This window comes from Vigna radiata, chromosome 5, assembly GCF_000741045.1.
Source record: "Vigna radiata var. radiata cultivar VC1973A chromosome 5, Vradiata_ver6, whole genome shotgun sequence".
NCBI lineage: Eukaryota > Viridiplantae > Streptophyta > Magnoliopsida > Fabales > Fabaceae > Vigna > Vigna radiata.
Window position 1 is genome coordinate 33344980 of NC_028355.1, and position 22528 is coordinate 33367507.

Below are 22528 nucleotides of genomic sequence, written 5' to 3' on the forward strand. Positions count from 1 at the left end.
GTTTTCACTATATATTTTTATTATCATAAAAAAAATTATACGCATGTATTTATGCTAGTATTGTATAATATAAATTAAAATTATCTGTTTATGTTGTATATATTATGTAATATAAATTAAAATTAATTATATGACATGTATATTAAAAAAATATTTAAAGTGTATTAATAAAAAATTAAAAAGATTATTTTTCAAAAAAACCTATTCTAACAAAAAAAAAAAACGTTTTCTTTCTTTCGGAAGTTAAGTCATAAAAAAGTTGTCTAAGATCGGAACTTCCTAAAGCGAAACAGAGATAAGGCAGTGCTACAGCTGCATCAGCAGAGTCTCGCCATAGAACCCTTCGCAGGTGATAACTTCTGTCTTTCACATTTAATGAAACCGAAACTATGTTAATGGGTTTTCACTGTTACAACACGTTGGTGTGAAATTTCAATTTGGTTTCAAAGAACAAACAAAAAACTAGCATGCGTTCTGTTCATGGATTTTATCTTTGCATACCTGTTTTTGGATTTAAATTATGTTTTAAGGAAGAGAGACAACACATGGTTTCAACAATTGTTATTGTTTGGTTAAACTTTTTATGGGCTTCACTAAATCATCATTTTGGTTCACTTTTTATTAGTGAGAATACTGAAAAAATTTTACCCAACAAGAAGAAATGTGTTCAAAAGATAATCTAGCAATAGTTATTGCTTCCTTATGTAATCTGATGTATCTTTCTTTGTTAAACATGGGTTTGGTTCGTGTACTTTTGAATTGATTAATTAGTCCTCCAGCTTTTGACAATAAGAGACTTTAGTCATATTTCATGCTTAAACTTCAAATTTAGTGGTAAATTTTGACTGTCACAAAGTTGAAGAAAAGACTAAATTAACCTATTTTTTTGAAGTTTTAAAAACTAATTCTTCATTTGAAAGTATAAAAACCATGACTTTGTTTGACAAAATGTATGGGACTATAAATATATATTTTTTTCGTTTAGTTTATTTTGATATTTCAAGTAGAAGATAATGGTTCCATCAGGTTTCAGGTTTCCCAATGTTTCAAAAGGGATCATTATGTGAATATAGAGTTGTCAGATTTTTTAATGGATGATTTTGTAGGAGCAGTATCCGTATGATTACCTGATATTTTATTCTTACAGTGTGCATTTTTTATCCTTAGAGAGGGAAAAAAATCTTACAGGTTCCAAGAACTGTGGGGCATATTTATTATTCTTTCTGGCACACCCTCTCTTTTGGGAGTGGTTGTCGTATTGAGAAACCAAAATAGGCTTCCCTCTTGGACAAAGAAGAAGACTGGATTCTAATCAGAGTACTGTGGTTGCAATTGAAAGAAAGAATGCATGCAGCATCTCAAACTTTCATCTTAAATCTCACACCACAGGTTAATCCATTTCCCATTTTCATTTGATTTTTTTTGGTTTTTTCCCTTTGTCTTGTTTTTTTTTTTTTCTTTTTTGAAAGAAGCCAAGTCAGTAATGGTAGTTTGTTTCCTGTTCTTTGGTAACACAATTTTTTGTTTTCAGGTGATCAGGTGCAAGCAGAGAGTAGACCACTATATTGTGCCTATCCTGAATTATGGACATTTTGGTCTTTCATGGAAACTTAAAGTTGGTTCAAGAAATATTTTAAAAAGGCACTTCTGCTTTCTGAATTATATTTCAAATTGTATAGCTTATTTGAGTCTATACTTTATTATACAACAATTTAAATTCCTTAAATGATGATTACACTGCAAAGCTTGGGGGCATCATAACATTTTTCCTTAATTATAGTATCTGTTGCTCTGTTTACTTGATAGGGTTTGGTGTAGAATTTGTTCAACGATTATGGTCCAGTCTTGGTGAATAGTTGAAAAGGGTCTCATAGTGAATAATGTTCCTGAAAATTTGGTCTTTAACCATGTTCAATGGTGTCATGCAATCCTTGTGGCTGACCTTACCTATTGGGATAAGGCTTCGGTAGTTTTTATTGTCTATTGCTCAGTGCCGCTAGTTTTCTAGCAGTTGTCCATATGGTTTTTTGACTGAATTTATTTAAATGACTCAATTTGATTTCGAAACGTCATCTGCTTTTTACAGGCAAGATATTAAATGCCTTCCAGCTGCTGGTGTATTATCAGGTGCTGTTTTTTCTTTTCTGGCTGCATGATTATTTCAATCATAAATCATGGTTTATAAATAAGTAATTTGTCTAGGAATTTGATTTCATTTTTGTAGGTGCCGAAATTTCTTCTAATCAGTTTGAGGACTTCTCTGTCTCTGTTGCCGAGAAGGATGATACCAGAGAACTGAAGGTATCACAAAATATTTAATTGAAATAATAAAAAAAAGTGAAAACATCCATAGAGAATAGAAAAAAGGGAGAGGCAAAGGTGTAACATGGAGGAGATACACAATGATAGCTCAGAAGATGATCATGGGGTGGTATTATGGATCAAATGAATACCTTTGCTGGGAGCTATTGCATTATAGGATTGGAGTGGATTCAAAGTGGGTAGGTAGAGGCACTAAAGCAGAAGGGACAGTCAGCAGGAACGCTTGTAGAAGCTAGAGGGAGGCAGAATGATATCAATCCTGATCCTAACCCAGTAGTAATAATTTCATATTGGAGGAATAGGTCATCAGCAGATAAAAACAGTTTACAGTAGCAGTGTAAAATAGGATAATGTCAATGAAAGTAGCATTTGGTGAATTGAAATGAAAACTGTTGATTGGTGTCTGGTGAAAAAGATGGGTGCCTTTTCGAAAGTTGAGAGAAGAATAAACTGGCAGGGTTTATCTTGTGATGTTGGAAACATGCCGGAGGATGCATTCTAGAACTGGAATACATAAGTGAGTTGAACAGCTTTATTAGCTCTACTTGGACAGAGAATACAGCTGTGGTAAAATTATAGTTTAGTTGTGTACATATGGTATATACATCAACAATAGATGTGGGCAGTATCTTGAATTTTCTGAAACATAAATATGTTTTCATTTGGAGCCAAGTGTTTTGACAAAGATGGAACATATATAATTTTTCTATTGATTTCTTTTCAAAAATTTTGGAACACTCATGGTTGACATTTTCTTATAAAATTTGAACCCTCTTTTAACTTTTCTGTCCAGATAAGCGTAGAGGTATCTGGAAACAAAACTCAAAGGATATTTGATGATGTTTTTAAGAGAATGGTTGCAGCTGCACAACCAATCCCAGGATTTCGAAGAGTAAAAGGAGGTGGAGTATTTATTTGTACTGAGATATGAGAGTACTTTGTATGTAACTTCTATTTCAATAAATTGACATTTTCCTGTGCTTTTTTGATGGCCAACTGCTGCACTAACAACTTGAGGACTACCAGGGAAAACACCAGATGTAAGTTTCTGATATCTATCTTATTCACAATCTTTTGTAGTGTAACTTTTTGATACTCATAAATAGTCTACTTTTTCCTGTCTCCTTTACCACTAGAGGTATATATAGTGCCACTCTAGGTCTGTATATAGATAGGTTGAAACAAATGAGACTTATATTATGTCTTTTTTTTTTCTTTTTTGCTGAAGTTTACAAACATCAAAGTATAAATGGTTCAAGGACATTCTTAAGCTTTCCTTATTGGAAGTTCTACATCAACTAGAGATAAGATCAATTTATAATATATAAGTGAATACAAACTTCATCTTACAAACCAGTTTTATAAGATTGATTTAAGCTTAAAAAAACCATGTTTTAATATTTCTTCCCGAACCTCCGTACCACTAGAGTCTTCTAGAACCTCTATAACAATATAGTCATATGCTCTCATGTCAAAATACCTTCATGGAAGGTTCAGAAACAATCACTAAGCAAAGTAGAGAAAGTTAAATTTTGATATATCAAAAGAACAATTCAAATCGTCACATATATTGTCTACACAGAGACAAGACAATTTACATCATTAACCACAATATTTTTGAGATTATTTGTTATTAGTGTATTCCTAATTTCCTATTATATTTTTAATGGATGTTATTATTTTATTCTCTCATTGTGATTACACAAAGGGTGAAAAGTTTGCTCCTGTGATTATTTATTATCCGGTAGCATTGTGTAAAGGATCATACATGTATGAAAGTTTAGTTCAACTACATATATGCAAATTGAAATGTTGAAGTCTTTGATATAAAGGATATCAATTCAATGTATGGTTGTATTATGTTTTCTGTTTAACAGATACCAAAACACATTTTATTAGAGGTGCTTGGACCTTCCAAAGTTTTCAAGGAAGTTATCAAGAAGATAATCAACTCAACTGTAGCTGAATATGTAGAGAAGGTATTTTGTCGTATGTGAAATCTAGTTCTTCTTAATTTTGTCTTTCAAGGATATTATTATATAGCTAATAGAATACAAAAGGGGAAAATTAAGTATAATTTAGCATGATGGCTAGTGGGAAGATCCATCTATGGAATCCTCAGCCACTCCGAATTAGTTTATACATAAATAATTTGTAGAAGTTCTTTCATGTATTTTTTTAACATTTTTATTTAGTTTGTAGATGAGTTAATTTGAACGTAAGAAAAAACTTATTTAATTTTTTTTTCTTGTTTTTGTTTTTAGAAGTTCTTACTTAGAAATTTGCCAAAACATATTCTTCATGGTTAAATTCCTTTTTGCTTTAATTAAGGAGTTGATGCCTAGCGTATAATATCAAAACATTTTTTGGTTTATGAAAGCTACCAATGTCAAATTTATACCACCTTGATTTTTAAATTTATAATTTGTAAACTATATACCTTGTTCTCTTTCTAATATCTTTTTTGTTAGATAGGAACTTCAAGCCTTTTTATTTATCTGGTAATACCAAATTTTCTGGAAAAAATAATTGCAGGAGCGTTTGACAGTTAGCAAGGACCTGAGAGTTGAGCAAAGCTTTGAAGATCTTGAAAGTACTTTTGTAGAAGGGGAAAAATTCAGCTTTGATGTTGTACTTAAGCTTAAAAATTAAATTGAATTATTTTTATTTGTTTAAATTTTATCTGAGATTTTGTTCTTTCAATGTGATAGTTTTTGATTACCAAATATGAATTACTATAAAATATTGCTCTATGAAAAGAAAATATATCTTAAAAATCTCACTCTTAAAGTATAGCAAACAAATTTTTGCATTCTAAGTCTAGATTCCTGCTTAATTTAATGTCTAATTCTATTCTTTATGCCATCTTTTTATGTTTATATTGAACTTAAATTTCAGTATAGTTTTTAAACTTGCAATATACCGTTACACCATATTAATTGAAAGACAACTTTATAGAGAGTATTTTTTGCTATAGGTTTAGATAATCATATCCAATAATCATCAACTTAGTGTGATAAAGCATGAAGAAGTCAAAGTGTGAAATTTGCAAAGATTATTAAGAATTTTTTTAAGAATAAAATGATGTATGATGATAGTTTTGATGTATGATGATTAGGTAAATGATGTCATTTGATGACAATTAAATATTCCACTCTTTAAAGTAATTTTTAAAAATAAAACTATGACGGAAATCAAAATTTCAAAATGGATAAGATGAAAACAAATAATAACACAAATTTTTATTTTCAAATATATAATTTCAAATTTCATTATCATCAATTTATTAATATAGCAAATTTAAAATTAATAAATAATTAATATATCACTAATTATGACAATAGAAGGTTAAAGGAATAAACCAAATTAAATGGAGTAGTTGCCGTATTTTGTGGTCAGAATTTTCAAATTGGCAGTATGGGATCCAATGTTAAGTAAAATAATATTTATAATTTATCCTTTTAGTTTTTTTTTTGTTTGGCAGGCTTTCGGTCCGGGTCCGGATTCGGTTCGGGTCGAATGTTTTGGGCTTAGTGCGTGGGTTTCAGTTGCATATTTAAGCAGGTGCGTGCGCAGCGTTTTGAACGAGTTCGGTGAGCAAGCAGCATGAACGGTGCGATGTGGAGAGTGGTGAGCAGAGCCAGTTCGTTGATTTTCCATTCGAAAAAACGGAATGCTCTCTCCGTCACTGTTCGTACGTTTTCAGCTCCCACCGGTCTCTATGGCTTCCCTCATTTGAAGACCGCAAAAGGCTTTCAATCCTTCGTCGATGAAGCCATTCAAAGGTATCTATCTCATTGAATTATATTCCTCACGCAGTTAATGTATTGCTACTGTTTAAACTGATATTTATGCATGTGTGTGTTTCAGCGTTTGTATTGTGCCAGGTTTGATATAAGCTTATTATGCATGTAACTGTGTTAAATTGTTATAATTCATTGTACTGGCTAATTGTCGCGCGTATTTGCTTGATAAATGGGCATTTGTTTCATTGTTTAATCTATATAAGATAAAGTAGTCTACTCTTAATTACTATTGGTACTGCTATAAATTTGATATACGCTCACTCCGTTCTTTTGTATGTGTTGTTTAAGGTTATGTTGTACAAACGAAGAATTGAAATATTTTTTTATGTATGTAAATTAGTTAAAAATTAGGTGAAGAGGAAGGATGTAATTGTTAAAAGAGTAATTAACTGTGTCTTGACTTTTGAAAATGACAAGTGAATATATACATATGTAAAAAAAACTTTCGTAGATTTGTTACAGAGAGAGTGTATTGAAAGAATTTCTCTCATTATGCACTGACGTCTGTGAAATTGTTGATAATTTGCTGTAACGGTCAATTGCTGCACACGTTTCTATCTGGTTGAAATGATAAATGCGCAATTGTTTTGTTGGTTAACAACCAAAAGTGTTAAACAGTTGCATTTGCTCATGATGACTGTTACTATTAATGGTGCCATAACCACATGGTTGATTTTTATTTTTATGGATTGCTAGGTCTGGAGAACTCATCAGTTACATTTGCGCGAAACAGCCAGCTTCTGAAGTAATGCGAGCAATGGATGAGATTTCTGACACTGTAAGTTATTCTAATGAGAATAACCGAGCATGGTGGTTGATAAACTCCCACCAATTTGGTAGATTTGGAAGCTTGGTGCTATAAATTGGATGCTTTCAAAATTTACATTGCCTTTTTTTTAAAACTCATGTTTAGATGATTAAGTGGTGTAATGGGAGATTTTAAAACTACTCCTCTGTTTGTTATTTTTTATTTTGTTTAGGCTATGTACGTTGGTCTGCAATTTTACGCAAGAAATCCCAACAGTTAGGCATGGAGTTATGTTAATATGCATGCTTTTTTTTTTCATCTCTTGTGTTTCTTTTTGTAGAGTGATGCTATATAGTTATGTTTTTTAAGCTATTGGTCATGGGTTTGTGCTTTCTTTTATTGTTGGATTTCTGGTTTTATACAAACACATTTGTGCACGTATATGTGTGCTATTTTTATTATTGATCATGAATCTTGATATTCACAATACGCTTTTGTGATTCAAAACTAGGCTTTTCATTTCACACTCGGTATCCCGATTCAACTGTCTTGAGAATAAGTACTTTACTTGTTGTATTCACTCTTTTACTCTATCGTATGCATGTATTGCAATTTGCATGCTTCATTTCGCAGGTATGCTCTGTTGTTGACTCTGCTGAATTGTGTAGGCATACCCACCCTGACAGGTTCTCTTCTTGTTACCATTATTATTATTATTATTATTATTATTATTATCTTAGCTTTTTCCCTGACAGGATAGTGTTGATACTTAACATTTATAATTCGTTATAAATAAGACATGTTTATTGTTTAAATTCTATTTTGGATTTAAAAATAAACAATTGAAATTCTGATATAAGGTCATTTTTAACTATTGTCAGTTTCTTTAAAAATATTATTGAATTCAAAGATGGAGATAAAGGAAGATAGATTAAAAGAGACAGGCAAATAGAATTGACTATACAATGAGAATAGTTTGAGAAAGAAACTTTTTGGTTAATGCACCTCTGAAAGAGAGAGGAGCAAAATATATCGAGAAACTCTGTTATAGAGAATGAGAGTCCTACACTAAAAGTTGTGAACTCTAATCAATAATATAAGAGTAAATTTTTGTTATTATTATTATTATTAGTGGTTGTAGTAATTGGCTTCTCTTTCTAATTAATGCACATTGTTGTTTTTTCTATTGTAAATGACTGATGAAATATTTGGACATCGTATTTTGTAATGCTTCTGTCATGATTGAAGTTATGTTTCTGTTTTTTTTTGGATAAATCAGAGAGTTTGTTGAGGAGGCCAGCAAGGCATCGATGAGAATTAATGAATATCTACATGTGAGGTGACCGGTGATGCTCACTGTTTGTTTTTCCTTATGTTTATTGTTAATTAACTTAACAAAAGTGTAGCCTAAGAAAAATGAAAAATTATGTGCTGTGGTTGTTCTGTTGCATAAAGTGTTTAAAGTTTGAGTGTGTGCATGGGCATAGCCATGTACTTTGGTTATATGTTCCTTCTATGTTCAGGAGCTCGCTCTACTATTAGTTAAAATTTACTCAAAACTGCAGATAATTAGTGAACTAGTCAGATGACATGAGTGGACTCACAAAATTTTGTGATTTCTAGTGAATTTCAATCAATGGGATTGTGTTCTGAAGGATATGTTAGAAAGTGTATTGCTATCTTTTCTTTGTATGATTTTTTCTGTATATTTGTCAGAATGGGAAAGAAACACCTCTTGAACTTTTTATAGTCCCACAATTCTGAAGGCAAAGATCACATTTTAATTATTTTATGTTGTTGACGTTAAATAGCAGTATTGAAGAGATGGAATAACAGTACGGGAAACTATGATATTACTTTTTAATTTATCTATCATTGTCCATGTTTTTATTGTCGTGGACAACAAATTTGATTTAATAGAGGAAGGAAATATGATCTCTATGGCATTTGGTTAGGTTGATGGAGGGGTTATTATCTGAATTGGAGTGGATCAAATGCTTATTTGCTGTGAAGTCTATATGTAAGCTATAGACTGGCATTAAGCACAAAATTATTGATGGTTGGAATGCTGAAGTAAGACAGATTAGTTATGTCTGGCCTTAAAGCCTGAAGAAGCACTTTAAATTGAAGATGAGTGCATGTAAATCTTTAATCAAGACAGAAATGAGTGTAGACTTCAGAGTTAGTTAGCAACCAATTTGACATCACACGACCCACTAAACCAAAAAGTATAGTATTTGATTAAACTTGCTAACCAATCATGATTTGAGAAAAAAATAATGTGGGAAACATAACCTTTGAAGATCTGGTTTTCACTGTAGTTCTATAAATAAGATGCAGACATTATATCAACAAATGAGAAAACCCAACTTACAGAGAGCTCTAACTCCAACACCCGTGCTCATTATTTTCTCTTTTTGCTATGTAGTATCTGAACACGAATCATGATCTATATGACGCAATTAAGAAAGCCGAGCAAGAATGTAATATGCTTTCTGAGGAAGCTAAGAGGGGAGTTAGAAACTTACGTGCTGACTTTGAAAGGGGTGGAATTAATCTCTGCTCCGGTAATTAATTTAGTCTTAATTTCATCTTTTACTCACAGTAAAGACGTAGGGAACTTTTTATCTCTAAATTGTTTCTTATGCGTTGCGCTTTCTTTGCAGGGAAATTAGATCAAGTGAACAAGCTAAATATTGAAATTGCTCAGCTATGCAGAGAGTATGTTTATAACTGATATAGATGAATTGGTTGCATTGACAATTCTGTTGCTTGTTATGAGAACTGAATAATTTTCTTTTATAGTGAAAGCAGTTTGTTCCCTGGACATGAATTTATATTTCTACCGTCTTTTCCCCTTATTTTTTTTTTTATTTTGGTAAACTTGTGCCACGATGTCAGAATCCCTAGATTTATGCTGCAATTAATATTCTCCTCAAAGGTAATCTGTTGTATGTTTAAATCAGGCTTACTTATTTTGTGATCTTGATCGGTTTACAATTTATTGGTTTGGTTAGGTACAATGAGAATATTGTCATGGACCCCGGAATTGTTGATATATATCCTTCTTCTCGCATCCCCAGAAATTTGCATTATCTTGTAAAGCCTATACATCGGTCGGTGTCATTAATAACCAAGGATTTATCAGGGTCTAGGGGCACCCTCAAAGAGAAAGGATTTCGGATTACAACAGACCCACAAACTGTTTCTTCTGTACTACAATTTTCATCTGATGATGAGGTAGTTTCTATTCAGTGATTTTTAAGTTTACCTTTAGTATACTGATAGTAGTAGTAAGAATTACTACAAGTCCTATTAAGGACTGTCCAGTATATTCATTTGAAGAAAAAGCATTTGTAATCACATCTCATCTTCTAAGAAATCTAGTATTAATACTCTAGTGTACTCACGACCTGCTGGTATTGTCACCCACTTTTTATAAAAATGTTAATGGGTATAAAACTCAATTGCACAGATAAAATGCTGCAGAACTTAAAGGGTCTGAACCTTTTAATGCCCAAAGGCTCTAGTTTCCTCTCAACTGAGAGGATGATGTCTCGCTTAACCTACGTTTTAAAATTGGACTAGATTGGCCAAATAATAAAATAATCAGTGAACTGGTCCTGTTAATCCATTTGAACCTCAGAAATGACCTGTCAAAAACTGGCAAATCTAGTAAAAAACCCAAGTCAATAAAAATTATTTTATTTTAATAATCTCAACTTAAAAAACGTGATAGTGTGAAACCTTGAGACTTGGAATCCGTATTATGGAGTTGTTATATATTTTTTATTCCCACATTATATATTTTTGTAAAATCATTATTTTATTTCTAGCAGTTTGACCATAGAACCTTGAAGTAGTACTTTGACCTGTTCAATGATAAATTCAATTTTAAAAATATTGTTCTCAACTTCCCCTCTTATTTATTGAAGACGTGCTTTATTTCTTCAACCTAACTAGCTTAATACTGTAATTAACTAACAGACATCTGTCAATTTATCTCTGTATTTTAAGGTTAGGAAAATGGTATATATACGAGGAAATTCTGTTCCACAGGCAAATGTTGATGTCCTCAAAAGGCTTATATCTGCACGACATGAGCTAGCCCAGGTCTGTATCATCATGAGGCACACCGACTCATTTTAAGCAGTTTGATTTGTGCCATAACATAAGTGTTCTCTCTCTTATTCTATGTTACTGTTTGGTGCAACATGTTTTCTGGATCCCCATCATGCATTTGTATGCTTGCGTAAATATTTGAATGTGCTGCTCCAACTTGTGGAGGAGTGTTATGATTATAGAAATAAGAAATTAATCTTATATAATAAGAAATATAATATTAATTACAAAAATAAGGAGTTGATCCTATATAATCAGGAATATCTAGATTATATATGTATTATTAGGAATATTTTTATTTATTCTCATATTATATCTTTGTTATTAGAGGATATTAAATTTTGACTATTTATTGTATGGATTAAGTAGTGGATTTTAGTCTTACTTAACCCCTTGTAAAGTTTTTGCACCCACTTATTTATATTCTAAATTGACCTTATCACTAGTCAATGTGAGACTTCTAACACACTTTTCTCACACCGAGATATATACATCACCTGTGGAACAATATATCCAACAAACAACAAAATTTTTCTAAGATAGGATCTAAACCAAGCTCTGATACAATGTTAAGAAGTGGACTTTTAGCTCAACTCAATCTCACAAAATCGGCTTATAAGGTGAGGTTTGTATTCACTTATATTCTAAACCGGTCTTATCACTAATGGATGTGTGATTTCTAATAGTATGATTCCTTTTTCTCAATATAAATAAACCACTTGTGCTAATTCAGAAACACACTCACCTGAGTGTTTCTGTCTTCTCTAGATTTGAACAGTTCAAAAGTATCTCTAATAGGAGACACCTGAGGAGACAAGCATCCACATTCTTTATCAATATCAGAAGCAAAATAAACAGATTATAGTCGAAGCAAACAAGACTTTTGCCCACATTCTAATAGAATGTGGTATTTCTGTTTTATGAATTATACTTGGAAAAAGGAGATTAAGAGCTGAATGTTACTTTCTGATAGTGACTGCATGGTGGATATAATTATATTTAGTTACAAATCATATTATTTAAATGCTACATGTCATAATTACTATTAAAAACGAAAAATAAATTATAGGGTAATAAATCTGCATGAATGGAAATTGAAATAATGAAATCTATGGTATGCTCTCCAACAATTGAGAAAGGTTTGAATTCTCTTAGGTCAAAATTTTATTTTTCAATAAAAAACTGTAGGATGTTTATTTGTCTTTACTTTGCTTGATGATTTTTATAGGTATTTAATAACAGCTATATTTTTTTTTTAATTTTGACTTTATAAAATAATTATTTTTCTGTGATCATTTGATGCAGATAATGGGGTGTAGTTCTTATACTGAATTTTCTATTAAGCCTAACATGGCTTTATCACCAAAAGTTGTAATGTCATTTTTACTCGAAATGAGCAAGATGGTCAAGCCCAAGACTAGAGAGGTATAGATTCCTTCAAGGCATACTTTCTTGGGCATGAGGGGTTAATGGATAAAGTTGCTTGTGCGTGTAACTGAGAATTATTCTCTTTTACCTATCTTATGATCTTAGGAGCATAGGTTACTCACGAAATTCAAGAGAGAAAAATGTGGTCAAAGTGATGAAGATTTAAGGCCATGGGATGAGACCTATTACATGACAATGATGAAGTCCTCTGCTTATAAATTGGATGCTTCGGTAATTAAAACGTTTCTTATTTTGTTTGTCATCAATACTTCTACATATCCATGTTAGTATTTTTCATAATAAATCCAAAAATCATGTATGCAGGTTGTAGGTTCATATTTTTCTCTCTCGAACTGTATTGAGGGTTTGAAGGTGCTAGTGCAGTCATTGTTTGGTGCAACCTTTCATAGCATCCCTCTAGCACCTAATGAATCTTGGGATCCACATGTGCTTAAACTATCTCTTCATCATCCCGAAGAGGTATTTTGTGCAAAGAAATTTTTAAGTCATACATTATATTGCTGGAGTTTTAACTTTTATATTAATTTGTACTGTTGAATATGAATTCTATATTGATTTTTGGGCCAAATTTCAGTAATATTTGTCTATAAGTTCCGATGTCACATTCTCTACCTTTATTTGAAAAAAGAATGTCAGCTCTCTGACCATTGCCATTACCTTCTTTTCTTTTTGCTTATACTAAATGGGAGAGCGTGTCCCATGTTTAAGTGCACAATCAGACAACTGACAATAGTCAATTGTGTTATCAGAATAGTTACTACTGACATAGAATCATATACCCTAACTTCTATTTCTCAACTGAAAATATAAAATGAGAAATCTATTTATTAATTTAGCAAAAGCAGGACTTTCACAAATTACAGAAACACTCTCATGCTTCTTACACTTTCCATCATTTTCTTTTATTTCTTCTTTCTCAGTCAAAACACAATTTTGTCACACTCTAAAGTAAATTGATGATTGGCCTTCTGCATCAAAATATAGTTGGGAGAAGTGGTAATTTATCAAACCACTGCTCAAGTACACAATGCCAATTTTTATTACTTTCATCTATTCTCTCTTTGAGCTCCTTTAGTTGTCTTGCTTTCCTAATTTAGTATTTCTGCTGTCCTAATATTTTTTTGTTCTACCAAGATCTTATTTTTCTTTTTGGACCTTACTAAATTGATGTATTGCCAAAGACACTGATATTCAAACTCATTTTAGGGTGACTTGGGATATTTGTACCTCGATTTATACTCGAGAAAGGGAAAGTATCCTGGTTGTGCTCACTTTGCAATAAAAGGGGGTCGCAGAATTTCTCCGACAGAATACCAACTTCCAGTATGTGAAAATTTTCTTATCCCCAGTTTCTTACTCTGATTAAGGCAGTTAGCTAGAAATATAGTTTTCTCTTTATGTCACACATGTAGTTCCTTTTATGTGAAAGTTTTCTATTCCATTTTTAATGAGGTATAATATTAGTGAAAAGAGAAGAGATGCATCATCATCTGGTGGAAAAACGTGATGCTTGGTGATGTGATGTGAGACTAAGGGAACACTATTTCTCCAATTAACTGGAACTGTTCAACACCTAGCACTTTCATAGCCCTATATTTATGCTACATGATAGAAATTAATCAAGTTTTTCATAGCCTTTGCATACAAAGTAACCTCATTTTTTCTCCATTGTTTTGATGTCACATTTTCCCTCCGCTGTTTGTGGGTTTCCTCTCTATTTATGTGGTGATTATATTTTCTTTATTTGTTAGTTATTTATTGTATTTTTGCAAAGTCTATATAAAATGCATTGCCATGCATTCTGGAATAACAATGATGAGCTATTGAGTGAAAGTTTTAAGAAATTATCTTCCTTGTTCCATGCTTATGTGAGTGTGAGCTTTATTTAGTCTTATAGTGCCCCACCAATGTCAAATTAAATAGTATCAAAGGTTAGATCCAACATCGCTATTGTGAACTTGAGATAAAGAGTGTGTAAATATAAGAAAATGAAGAAAAAATACAGTGCAGGTGTGTGTGTGTGAGTATATGTATTAACTAGTGAGCTAGATAGAAAACTTAATTATAATGATTTGGAGTTATTGATGACTAACCATTTAAAAGGCTCCCAATATTTGGAGCTTCATTTACCTGAGTTACCTGACAGAACTGATGAAGAAAATCAAAGCAAGGACCTGTGTGCACTGTCAGAACAAGAAGTGTAGTTCATTGGATATTGAAAAAATTCAAAGGCATACAAACTACACAATCAATCTAAAGACAAGAGAGTGATAATCAGTTGATATGTGACATTTGGCGAAGAAGGAATATGGGATTGGACTTTGTGTCCCAAAACAGCTGCTGGTGTTTCCAAATGTTAATGTAGATCAAAATGAGCCAACAAAATCAACTCTTGACAAGCCAGAGATATCTAGAAGATCGTAGAGGCAACAAAGACAATGTGGCAAATTGGAGGATTATGTTGTGGGTATTGACACCGACCCATATGTTGTGGGTACTGACAATGACCCATATGTTGTGGATACTGAAAAAGGCTAGGGTAGCTTTGGCAAGGCATTTTGAAATGACAAATTTGGTACTAATGACCTATATTCTAGGCATTGAGGTCATTCACCAGGACAATGGGATTTTCATATCTTAAAAGAAATATGTTGTTGATATTCTAAAGAAGTTTACGATGGAGAATTCAAAGTTAGTCTTCATTCCAGGTGAAGAGAAATTGAAGTTGACAAGAGAGTAGGACCAACCTACTACAAGAGTTTGATTGGAAGTCTCACATATTTGTTTGCAACTAGGCTGGATATGGTGTTTTGAGGACTGCTTAGCAGATTTATGAAAGAGACATGTGTCATTTGAAAGGAGCTAAAAGAATTCCACTATATACAACTGAGGGAGTTTTGCCTGCTAGTAATTGTGAAGTAAAACTCGTTGGCTATATCAATAGTGATTGGGCAAGACATGTAGAAACGAGGAGAGCATAGCAGGATATGAAAATAACCTTGGCAATGGTCTTGAAAAAAACAACCAATTGTTGCCCTCCCATTAGTCAAAGCACAATACATCATAGCAGCTATTTGTGCAACTCAAATAGTGTGACTGAGAGGAATTTTGGATGTAACGCATTAGAAGCAAGATACTCATTTGGAGATATTTTGGAACAAGTCTACAAATGCATTATGCAAAAATCTTGTATTTCATGGATGGTCTAAACACATCAATATTTTATTTCACAAGATCCGAGAATAGAAGAGATTGGAATTTGATATTGTCCAATTGAAGAACAAAAAGTAGATATTTTCATTAAACCTCTAAAAGTTAAGTTATTTTATAAATTGAATAAGAATTTAAGCTTGATTAAGTGTGGCAACGATAGAAATTAATCAAGTTTTACAATGTCTTTGCATATGTCAACTAACCTTGTTATTTTCTACCGTTTGTGGGTCTGCTCACTATTTAAGTGGTAATTATATGTTATTTATTTATTGTTGTCATTTAATGTATGCATTTTGTAATAAGTTGTATGAATTATTGAATGAAAGTTTTAAGAAATTCTCTTATTCCATGCTTTTATGAGCATAAGGATCGTTTAGTTGTTATAATGTTTCATCAATATCAATGGGACATTATAACAACTAAATAAAGTTCATTCTCAAAGAAGCTTGGAACATAGAAGATAATTTCTTTAAAGCTTTTATTCAATAAGTCATTGCTGTTGTCATTATAGAAGGCACGCCAACGTCTGTATAACACAAAAATACATTAAATAACAATAATAAATAAAGAAAATATAACTGCATTTTAAGTGGAGAGGAAACTACAAATAGTCGTGAAAGATGAGGTGACTTGGTATATGTAAATATTATCCAAAACTTGCTTAGTTTCTATTGTTACTATATGAAGACAAAAGTACCCTTTACTTGGGATGCATAAGTTAACTAATTATGTATCCCATTGCCAATATGAATTTACCTAATACTATACTATATTCTTGAATGGTCCTATCAAACCTGTGAACAAAAACAATGAAAACGGATTAGATAAAAATCATTTCAACCAAAGAACTGAGACAATAGTTGTTTTCCTGAATTACAAAACATGAACAATCTCCAAGGACTGTTGCTCTGAATGCACATTTAAAACCACATTCAAGTTATTAAACTAGCATAATCATCTCAAATACAAACTCAGTTACCACTCTCTTACTGTTGAATTTTAGTAAGGCATGTGGACCTATAACGTGTCATCTATTATCTTTATTGTTTGCTGGCCTCCAAAAAGAACATTGACCAGTAAATGTTTTGATGACTTTACAAGAAAACCACTGAATAAACGAGTTAATACAGTAGAAGTATGATGATAGACACCAACAGATATAAGAATAAGGACTGAATTTTTTATTCCTCGCAAGATGTTGAGAGCTTGGCCTCTCCCTTCCCGAAAACCACTTACCCAAAACTGTTTCCCCCCTCCTCCTGCTCCCATTTTTTATTCNGATGATAACTGCCTGCAGTTGCGCCTGCTCTGACAAGTAACTGCTAAAACAATTCACTCCTACTAAAAAGCCTGAATCCTGGCTCTCCCCTTATAATATTTTACTTATAAAAAGCCTAACACTTGAGTTGTAAGAAAACACTCTAAAAANAGACTAAATGGTCTAAATTTTCCTGCCTTGATTGAAATAAAAATATGAAGAAGTCAGCCTAAATCATAACAGAACTGAATCTTATTCCTCTTATCATTTAGGTTCNGTTTGGAATGAAATTTAAAGGAATGTTACTATTTAGCCTTGTTATTGGCATATATTTGAAATGATNACAATATAGTTTTATTTTATTGCAAACTGTTAGATACTTAAGTGGGCTTCAATCATTTAAAAGCATAACTTGGTAGCTGCTATGATTAGACATCTGCAGTTCATTCATCTGACACTATCAACTTTATGTGTTTGATATGCAACTGAAAGGATGAGGTTATAACCTGGAGAACAGAGAATGAAAGGAATTTTTGGTTTTGGATTGAATTGGGAGTGATAGCCCTGGTCCTTTTCTTTCTTATCTCTGTTTTGTATCACGAACATACAGGTTGAGGCAGATGTTCCTATCATTTTTAATCCCATTCTATGAGAAACAATAGGAATTTATGAAACAAAGGAAACATTAGAATGTTTTAAGTTATAGTTCAATTCTTTATAATTCTTGTGACAAATTGTGTTTTGCTATATGACCAAATATCAGCGTGGCAGGTGAAAAACAACTCATGCAATTCATAGAAAACTCTCCTTAAGTTTATTAAATTTTGTTCTCAAGTGTATATTTGTAGAAATGATGGTGAAAACAAATGTAAGCTTTTGTTACCAATAAACTCAAGTTTAAGTGAACATAAATGCCATTCTTTATTGCCATCATTTTCATTTTATACGTGAGTAATTGAATCTCAGTGCCCTTTCAGCAATTCTTGCCTATCTATGCAGCATAAACTTTTATTTACCAAATATGTGATGTATATATAACATTTTCAAACTGTACTTTTCTAGAGTTGGACATAACATTTATTTTGAATTTCAAGAAAAAGCTACCATATTTTTATCTCGTCACTTAGCGTCACTGAAGTGTTTAAGGGTACTTAGGTAGTAAATTTAAGAATGAACTGTATAGGTTTTCCTGGACCTTTGTGTTATTGTTCAATGAGTTTTTTTCAGGAAGAAATTTTCCTCTTTTAGACAAATATAAATGTGCAATTCTCATTTTAAACATATTTTTCTGACTAAGTCACTGTATTCAATCAGTTTTTTCGTAAAGACATTTTTTTTTTTTTTTGACAAATATGAATGCATGATGGTCATTTTAAACACATTTTTGCTGTATTCTCCTTGGAGAAGGCAGACGTCTTATTCTTCTTATTTATGCTTGATTATGATGATTTTGCAGATTGTAGCTCTTGTTTGTAACTTTCCGGGATCTCAAAATCCGTCAGCTGTAAGGCTCAATCATTGGGAAGTAGAAACTCTATTTCATGAGTTTGGACATGCTCTTCATTCTTTGCTTTCAAGAACGGTATCCTCTTGAACTTGTGAAGTAATAGTACCATTACACAATAAGCACAAAGCTGTATGATGTGTTAGAATCAAAGATAAACATTTGTGCAAGTTGGATTCACCATACAAATCAGTTGTTGATAATATAAATAAATTATCAGTTTGCAAGGTTAACTACTTTTGCTTTTGTATATCTCTACCATAACTGTGTTATGGTTAAGCTGTAAGGATGTCCAATCCCTTCAACATGTGATAATGTTGTAAAACCAATCCCCTAATTTTAGGGATTTGCAAAACCATGGGGAGTAATAACGTGTTTACATAACTTATATAAGGTATTGCCTATTTGGCTACTATTTGTTGGAAGTTTCACATTGACTAATGACAAGAATAATTTAGAGTATATAAGTGGATGTGAACCTCATCGTACAAGCCAATTTTATAGAATTGAGTTTGACTTAAAGTTCACTTCTTAATACTATTATAAATAATTACAATATATGAGAAATTTCATCTTATCATCTAAATAACTGAAAAATACACATAAATCAGATCTACCCTCACCCTTGTTAATTTAATGATAATGTCTTCTCTTTTACTCTTCATTCACAAGTTGACATATTGCAGTAATAGGCATTTGTAACTGACATACTCTAGGCCTTGATGATTCTCTAACCTTTATATAGAACTTGTGTAACGGAGAATCATCATCATTGACCAATAATATAAAAATATTTTTTTATCCTCTCAAATTTTTTTACTAATATTTATAGAAATCAAATTTCTTTTGTTGGAAGTTCTACGTCGACTAGAGATAAGACCACTTTACAATATATAAATGGATGCAAACCTTACCTTACAAGCTGGTTTGGAGGGTTGAGTTAGGTTTTAAGTCTACTTTTTAACATGGTATCATAGTCATGGTTTAAAGCATATCCTAGCTAGATTTGTGTTTGTTGGACATATAGTTTCTACTCGCTATCGACCCACTCATTAATATCTAGTTCCACGCTTGAGATGTATATACTTTAGCCTGAGGGGAGTGTGTTGGAAATCCTACATTAACTAGAGATAAGACCAATTTACAATATATAAGTGGGTGCAAACATCACTTTACAAGCTGGTTTTATTATGGGGTTGAGTTAGACTTAAAGTCCACTTTTTAACATCTTCCTCACCAAATATTATGAAGGCTCAAGTATGAACATGATTTTAGCAAATTGAGTTAATCTTTACTAATGTAACATTTGTTTTAAAATCTTTTGAAGTTTGAATTATATGGACTCTCTTGCCATATTGTTTACTGAGCTAAAATACCTTAGCAAGCATTTACTCATAATTAAAATCTTTGAAAAGTGGTTACTCCTGTCATTTTTATAATGAGATTATTCCATGTTCTCATTGTAGGACTACCAGCACTTTTCAGGCACCAGAGCGGTTTTGGATTTTGCTGAAATACCATCCAACCTGTTTGAGTGAGTAGAATGCATCAAGAACTATATTCTTTAATTGAATGATACTCGCTGTGCGGGTGCCTAATTTTCTAAGATACATGTACTTTGGTTTGATTTTTCAGAATTAAGCTAATATAATCTCAGCCTTGTAAAAGTATATTACATTGGCCTATTGAATTTTTTAATGAAACCCTGATTTAGTCCCTGGCGTTCACCGTCATCTTCAAGTGTGCCCCTGAAATTTCAATTTCCCAAGTTTAACCATGACATTCAGATACTCTTTGATCTTCAATTGGGATCTGCAATTGGAATGCCAACATCCACCTGTACAAGATGAGAAAGATGTCTTTAGAATGGTCATGTGGCATATTATATCCTGCAGGGCACTGGGGTAATGGCGAATATTTTTCACTTTCAAGTGTCAACTCTACGTTTCTAACTCTCAATTGACATTTAAATTTGCTTTAGTTTTGTTTGTAGCTAAACACATACAAACATAAATAAGTTGTTTCTAATGTTGGGAAATGACCTTAATTGTGGTCCTTCTAACCCACCTTAGCTTCGGCGTCTTTCGGAGATGTCTTAATTGCAACCTTAGTTGGTGGTTTAGTTTTACATTGTCTAGAGATACGGTTTAGATAGAGGTTACAAGCTCTTGAGTGATCTCCTCTTCATCCATGTCCTCATCAGCTTCCCATTGCTAGACTTCAAGAATGTACTAGCAAGTTGAGAATAATTGATATATATTTAACTTGAGGGGAATGTTGATATTGCAGATATTTGGGGTATCATCATTTGACAATTTAGAAGGCGAGAGTTGCTTCTAAATAAATTTGATTACCTGTCACTGCTGATATAGGTATTACTTTTCATGACAGATACTATGCATGGGATTATCGAGTTTTGAGAAAATTTGCTAGACACTGTTCAACTGGCGAAGAAATTCCTCAGAAGTTGGTTGAGTCAATGCAGGGTGCCAGAGATATGTTTGCTGCAACTGAACTGCAACGTCAGGTCCTTTTATATTTTCCTTTTCTTTTCATGCCTGTATAGAGGACACATTGGTTGTCAGTGCATAAGCATAACTTGATTTTTCTGTCTATGAAGGATAAATAGTTTACATTGTTTTAACACTTTAATTGTCTTATTTTGTCAGATCTTCTATGCTCTTGTTGACCAGACACTTTTTGGAGAGCAGCCACTCCCTCATGGTGACATTAGTTCTGTTGTTGCCGAACTGAAAAGAGAGCACACCAATTATGGACATGTGAAAGGCACGCATTGGGAGACCCGATTCAGTCATCTGCTTAATTATGGTGCAGGTGTGTCCAAAGTCTTAATTTTCTTAAAATTCCTTGTACTAGTGATGTTTAGCATACTAAAATCTCAATAAACAGTCGAGTGAGAATGACAGAACTCGTTAGTTTTGAATTAGCAGGTGCCTGATTTCCTTTGGGTGAATTGCTTTCATTTTTGCACTTCGTATATTTTGAATAATGATTCAATGTTATATGTTTTATATAACCTGATAATCATGATGGTAGAAGTTACATTTATCCAATGGATGCCACCAAAAAGTGTTTGCCTTCAACCTGAATCTCTTCATTTATTGACATTTTGAAGTTTCGGTCGATACTTGACATATTTATTGGCAGGTTATTATAGCTATTTGTATGCTAAGTGTTTTGCTGCAACCATATGGAAGAAACTGTGCGAGGAGGATCCACTTTCATCAACTACAGGATTTGCTTTAAGAACAAAATTCTTACAGCATGGAGGAGCCAGAGAACCAGACGCATTGTTGAATGATCTAATGGGAGATGGAATATACAGGTATCATGATGGAGGGATCGTGCCTGATATTTCATGTCTTTGTGATGAAATGAAGCTGGTTGAGGAATATCCTTTGCAGGTCCATTTGTAGTGATTTTTTAGGACACAGCAAATAGTTGTACCATTCAAACTATGGTGTCAAAATTTCTTATGGGGTCTTAATATCTTTGTTTACACGACCCTATCATATGAAAAAAGGTAAAAAATGAGAGGATCCAGTTTTGACGTAAGGCACAATTTCAAGTGTCAATTACATATGCAGTTACATCTAAACACAGGTTGGACAGCAAACCTTTTTGAAATTAAGTATTCCGATTCTTACAATTCTCAAAATACAATTTCACTTCAATTCATTAAAAACGAATTCATTTAGTAGTTTAAATGATTGATTGATGTAATAAAATGTAAGATATACGGTGTAATAAATATAATGTTCCTACATATGTCTAAATGTATTGAATATGCATTAATTATTATGGTTGTAAGATTAAACCTATTAATATGCATATGATGATGTGATGAATGACTAGGTTGGCTTAACTTTGAAATTTTCTAGTAACTTATTCAAATTGGGAATTTTTGTTGATACTTTATATTAGTAATCCTCCATGGGTTTCTCTTGTCTTTATAATTATCTTCATGATTTTCTTATACCGTGATAAACACACACTTATACTTATATTTATATATATTTATAATTGAGTTATATATTTAGTAAATGTGATATTTTTAACATTTTTCTTTATTGATGATATCAAAT

At 32.3% G+C, this 22528-nt stretch overlaps 2 protein-coding genes across 9 annotated transcripts; both read left to right on the plus strand.

Annotated features, from left to right (window-relative positions):
* Window positions 1-223: 223 nt before the first annotated feature.
* On the plus strand, window positions 224-5025 carry LOC106761074 (trigger factor). Of its 2 annotated transcripts, none has more exons than XM_014644568.2 (9): window positions 224-349; window positions 1168-1389; window positions 1532-1641; window positions 2087-2127; window positions 2225-2301; window positions 3116-3224; window positions 3349-3362; window positions 4200-4301; window positions 4858-5025. In XM_014644568.2, the coding sequence occupies exons 2-9, from the start codon at window positions 1345-1347 to the stop codon at window positions 4972-4974; spliced, it is 615 nt and encodes a 204-aa protein (XP_014500054.1). In that variant the 5' UTR covers window positions 224-349; window positions 1168-1344; the 3' UTR covers window positions 4975-5025. The 2 variants fall into 2 exon arrangements, with proteins under 2 accessions (XP_014500054.1, XP_014500055.1); XM_014644569.2 differs by having other exon boundaries at window positions 243-349; window positions 1148-1389.
* Window positions 5026-5860: 835 nt separating this feature from the next.
* Window positions 5861-22382, plus strand: LOC106762665 (mitochondrial intermediate peptidase, mitochondrial). 7 transcript variants are annotated; one of them, XM_022781541.1, is made up of 18 exons: window positions 5863-6107; window positions 6825-6906; window positions 7510-7562; window positions 8156-8210; window positions 9305-9443; window positions 9543-9597; window positions 9894-10116; window positions 10894-10989; window positions 12304-12423; window positions 12532-12657; window positions 12751-12906; window positions 13654-13770; window positions 18375-18500; window positions 19889-19956; window positions 20210-20326; window positions 20814-20949; window positions 21092-21257; window positions 21601-21838. In XM_022781541.1, the coding sequence occupies exons 1-18, from the start codon at window positions 5929-5931 to the stop codon at window positions 21687-21689; spliced, it is 2103 nt and encodes a 700-aa protein (XP_022637262.1). In that variant the 5' UTR covers window positions 5863-5928; the 3' UTR covers window positions 21690-21838. The 7 variants fall into 7 exon arrangements, with proteins under 7 accessions (XP_022637263.1, XP_022637262.1, XP_022637261.1 ...); XM_022781540.1 differs by having other exon boundaries at window positions 5865-6107; window positions 10936-10989; window positions 21591-22381; XM_014646687.2 differs by having other exon boundaries at window positions 5866-6107; window positions 21591-22380.
* The last annotated feature ends 146 nt before the right edge of the window (window positions 22383-22528 follow it).

What these genes read in the sequence shown, in the direction of transcription:
- LOC106762665 (XM_014646687.2), top strand. Translation starts at nt 5,929, where the DNA reads ATGAACGGTGCGATGTGGAGAGTGGTGAGCAGAGCCAGTTCGTTGATT. An exon ending in ATACCATCCAACCTGTTTGA is followed by an intron (nt 19,957 to 20,209) that starts GTGAGTAGAATG and finishes CATGACATTCAG; the next exon opens with ATACTCTTTGATCTTCAATT. An exon ending in CAACTGAACTGCAACGTCAG is followed by an intron (nt 20,950 to 21,091) that starts GTCCTTTTATAT and finishes TTATTTTGTCAG; the next exon opens with ATCTTCTATGCTCTTGTTGA.
- LOC106761074 (XM_014644568.2), top strand. Translation starts at nt 1,345, where the DNA reads ATGCATGCAGCATCTCAAACTTTCATCTTAAATCTCACACCACAG. An exon ending in TCTTAAATCTCACACCACAG is followed by an intron (nt 1,390 to 1,531) that starts GTTAATCCATTT and finishes TTTTGTTTTCAG; the next exon opens with GTGATCAGGTGCAAGCAGAG. An exon ending in ATGATACCAGAGAACTGAAG is followed by an intron (nt 2,302 to 3,115) that starts GTATCACAAAAT and finishes TTTTCTGTCCAG; the next exon opens with ATAAGCGTAGAGGTATCTGG.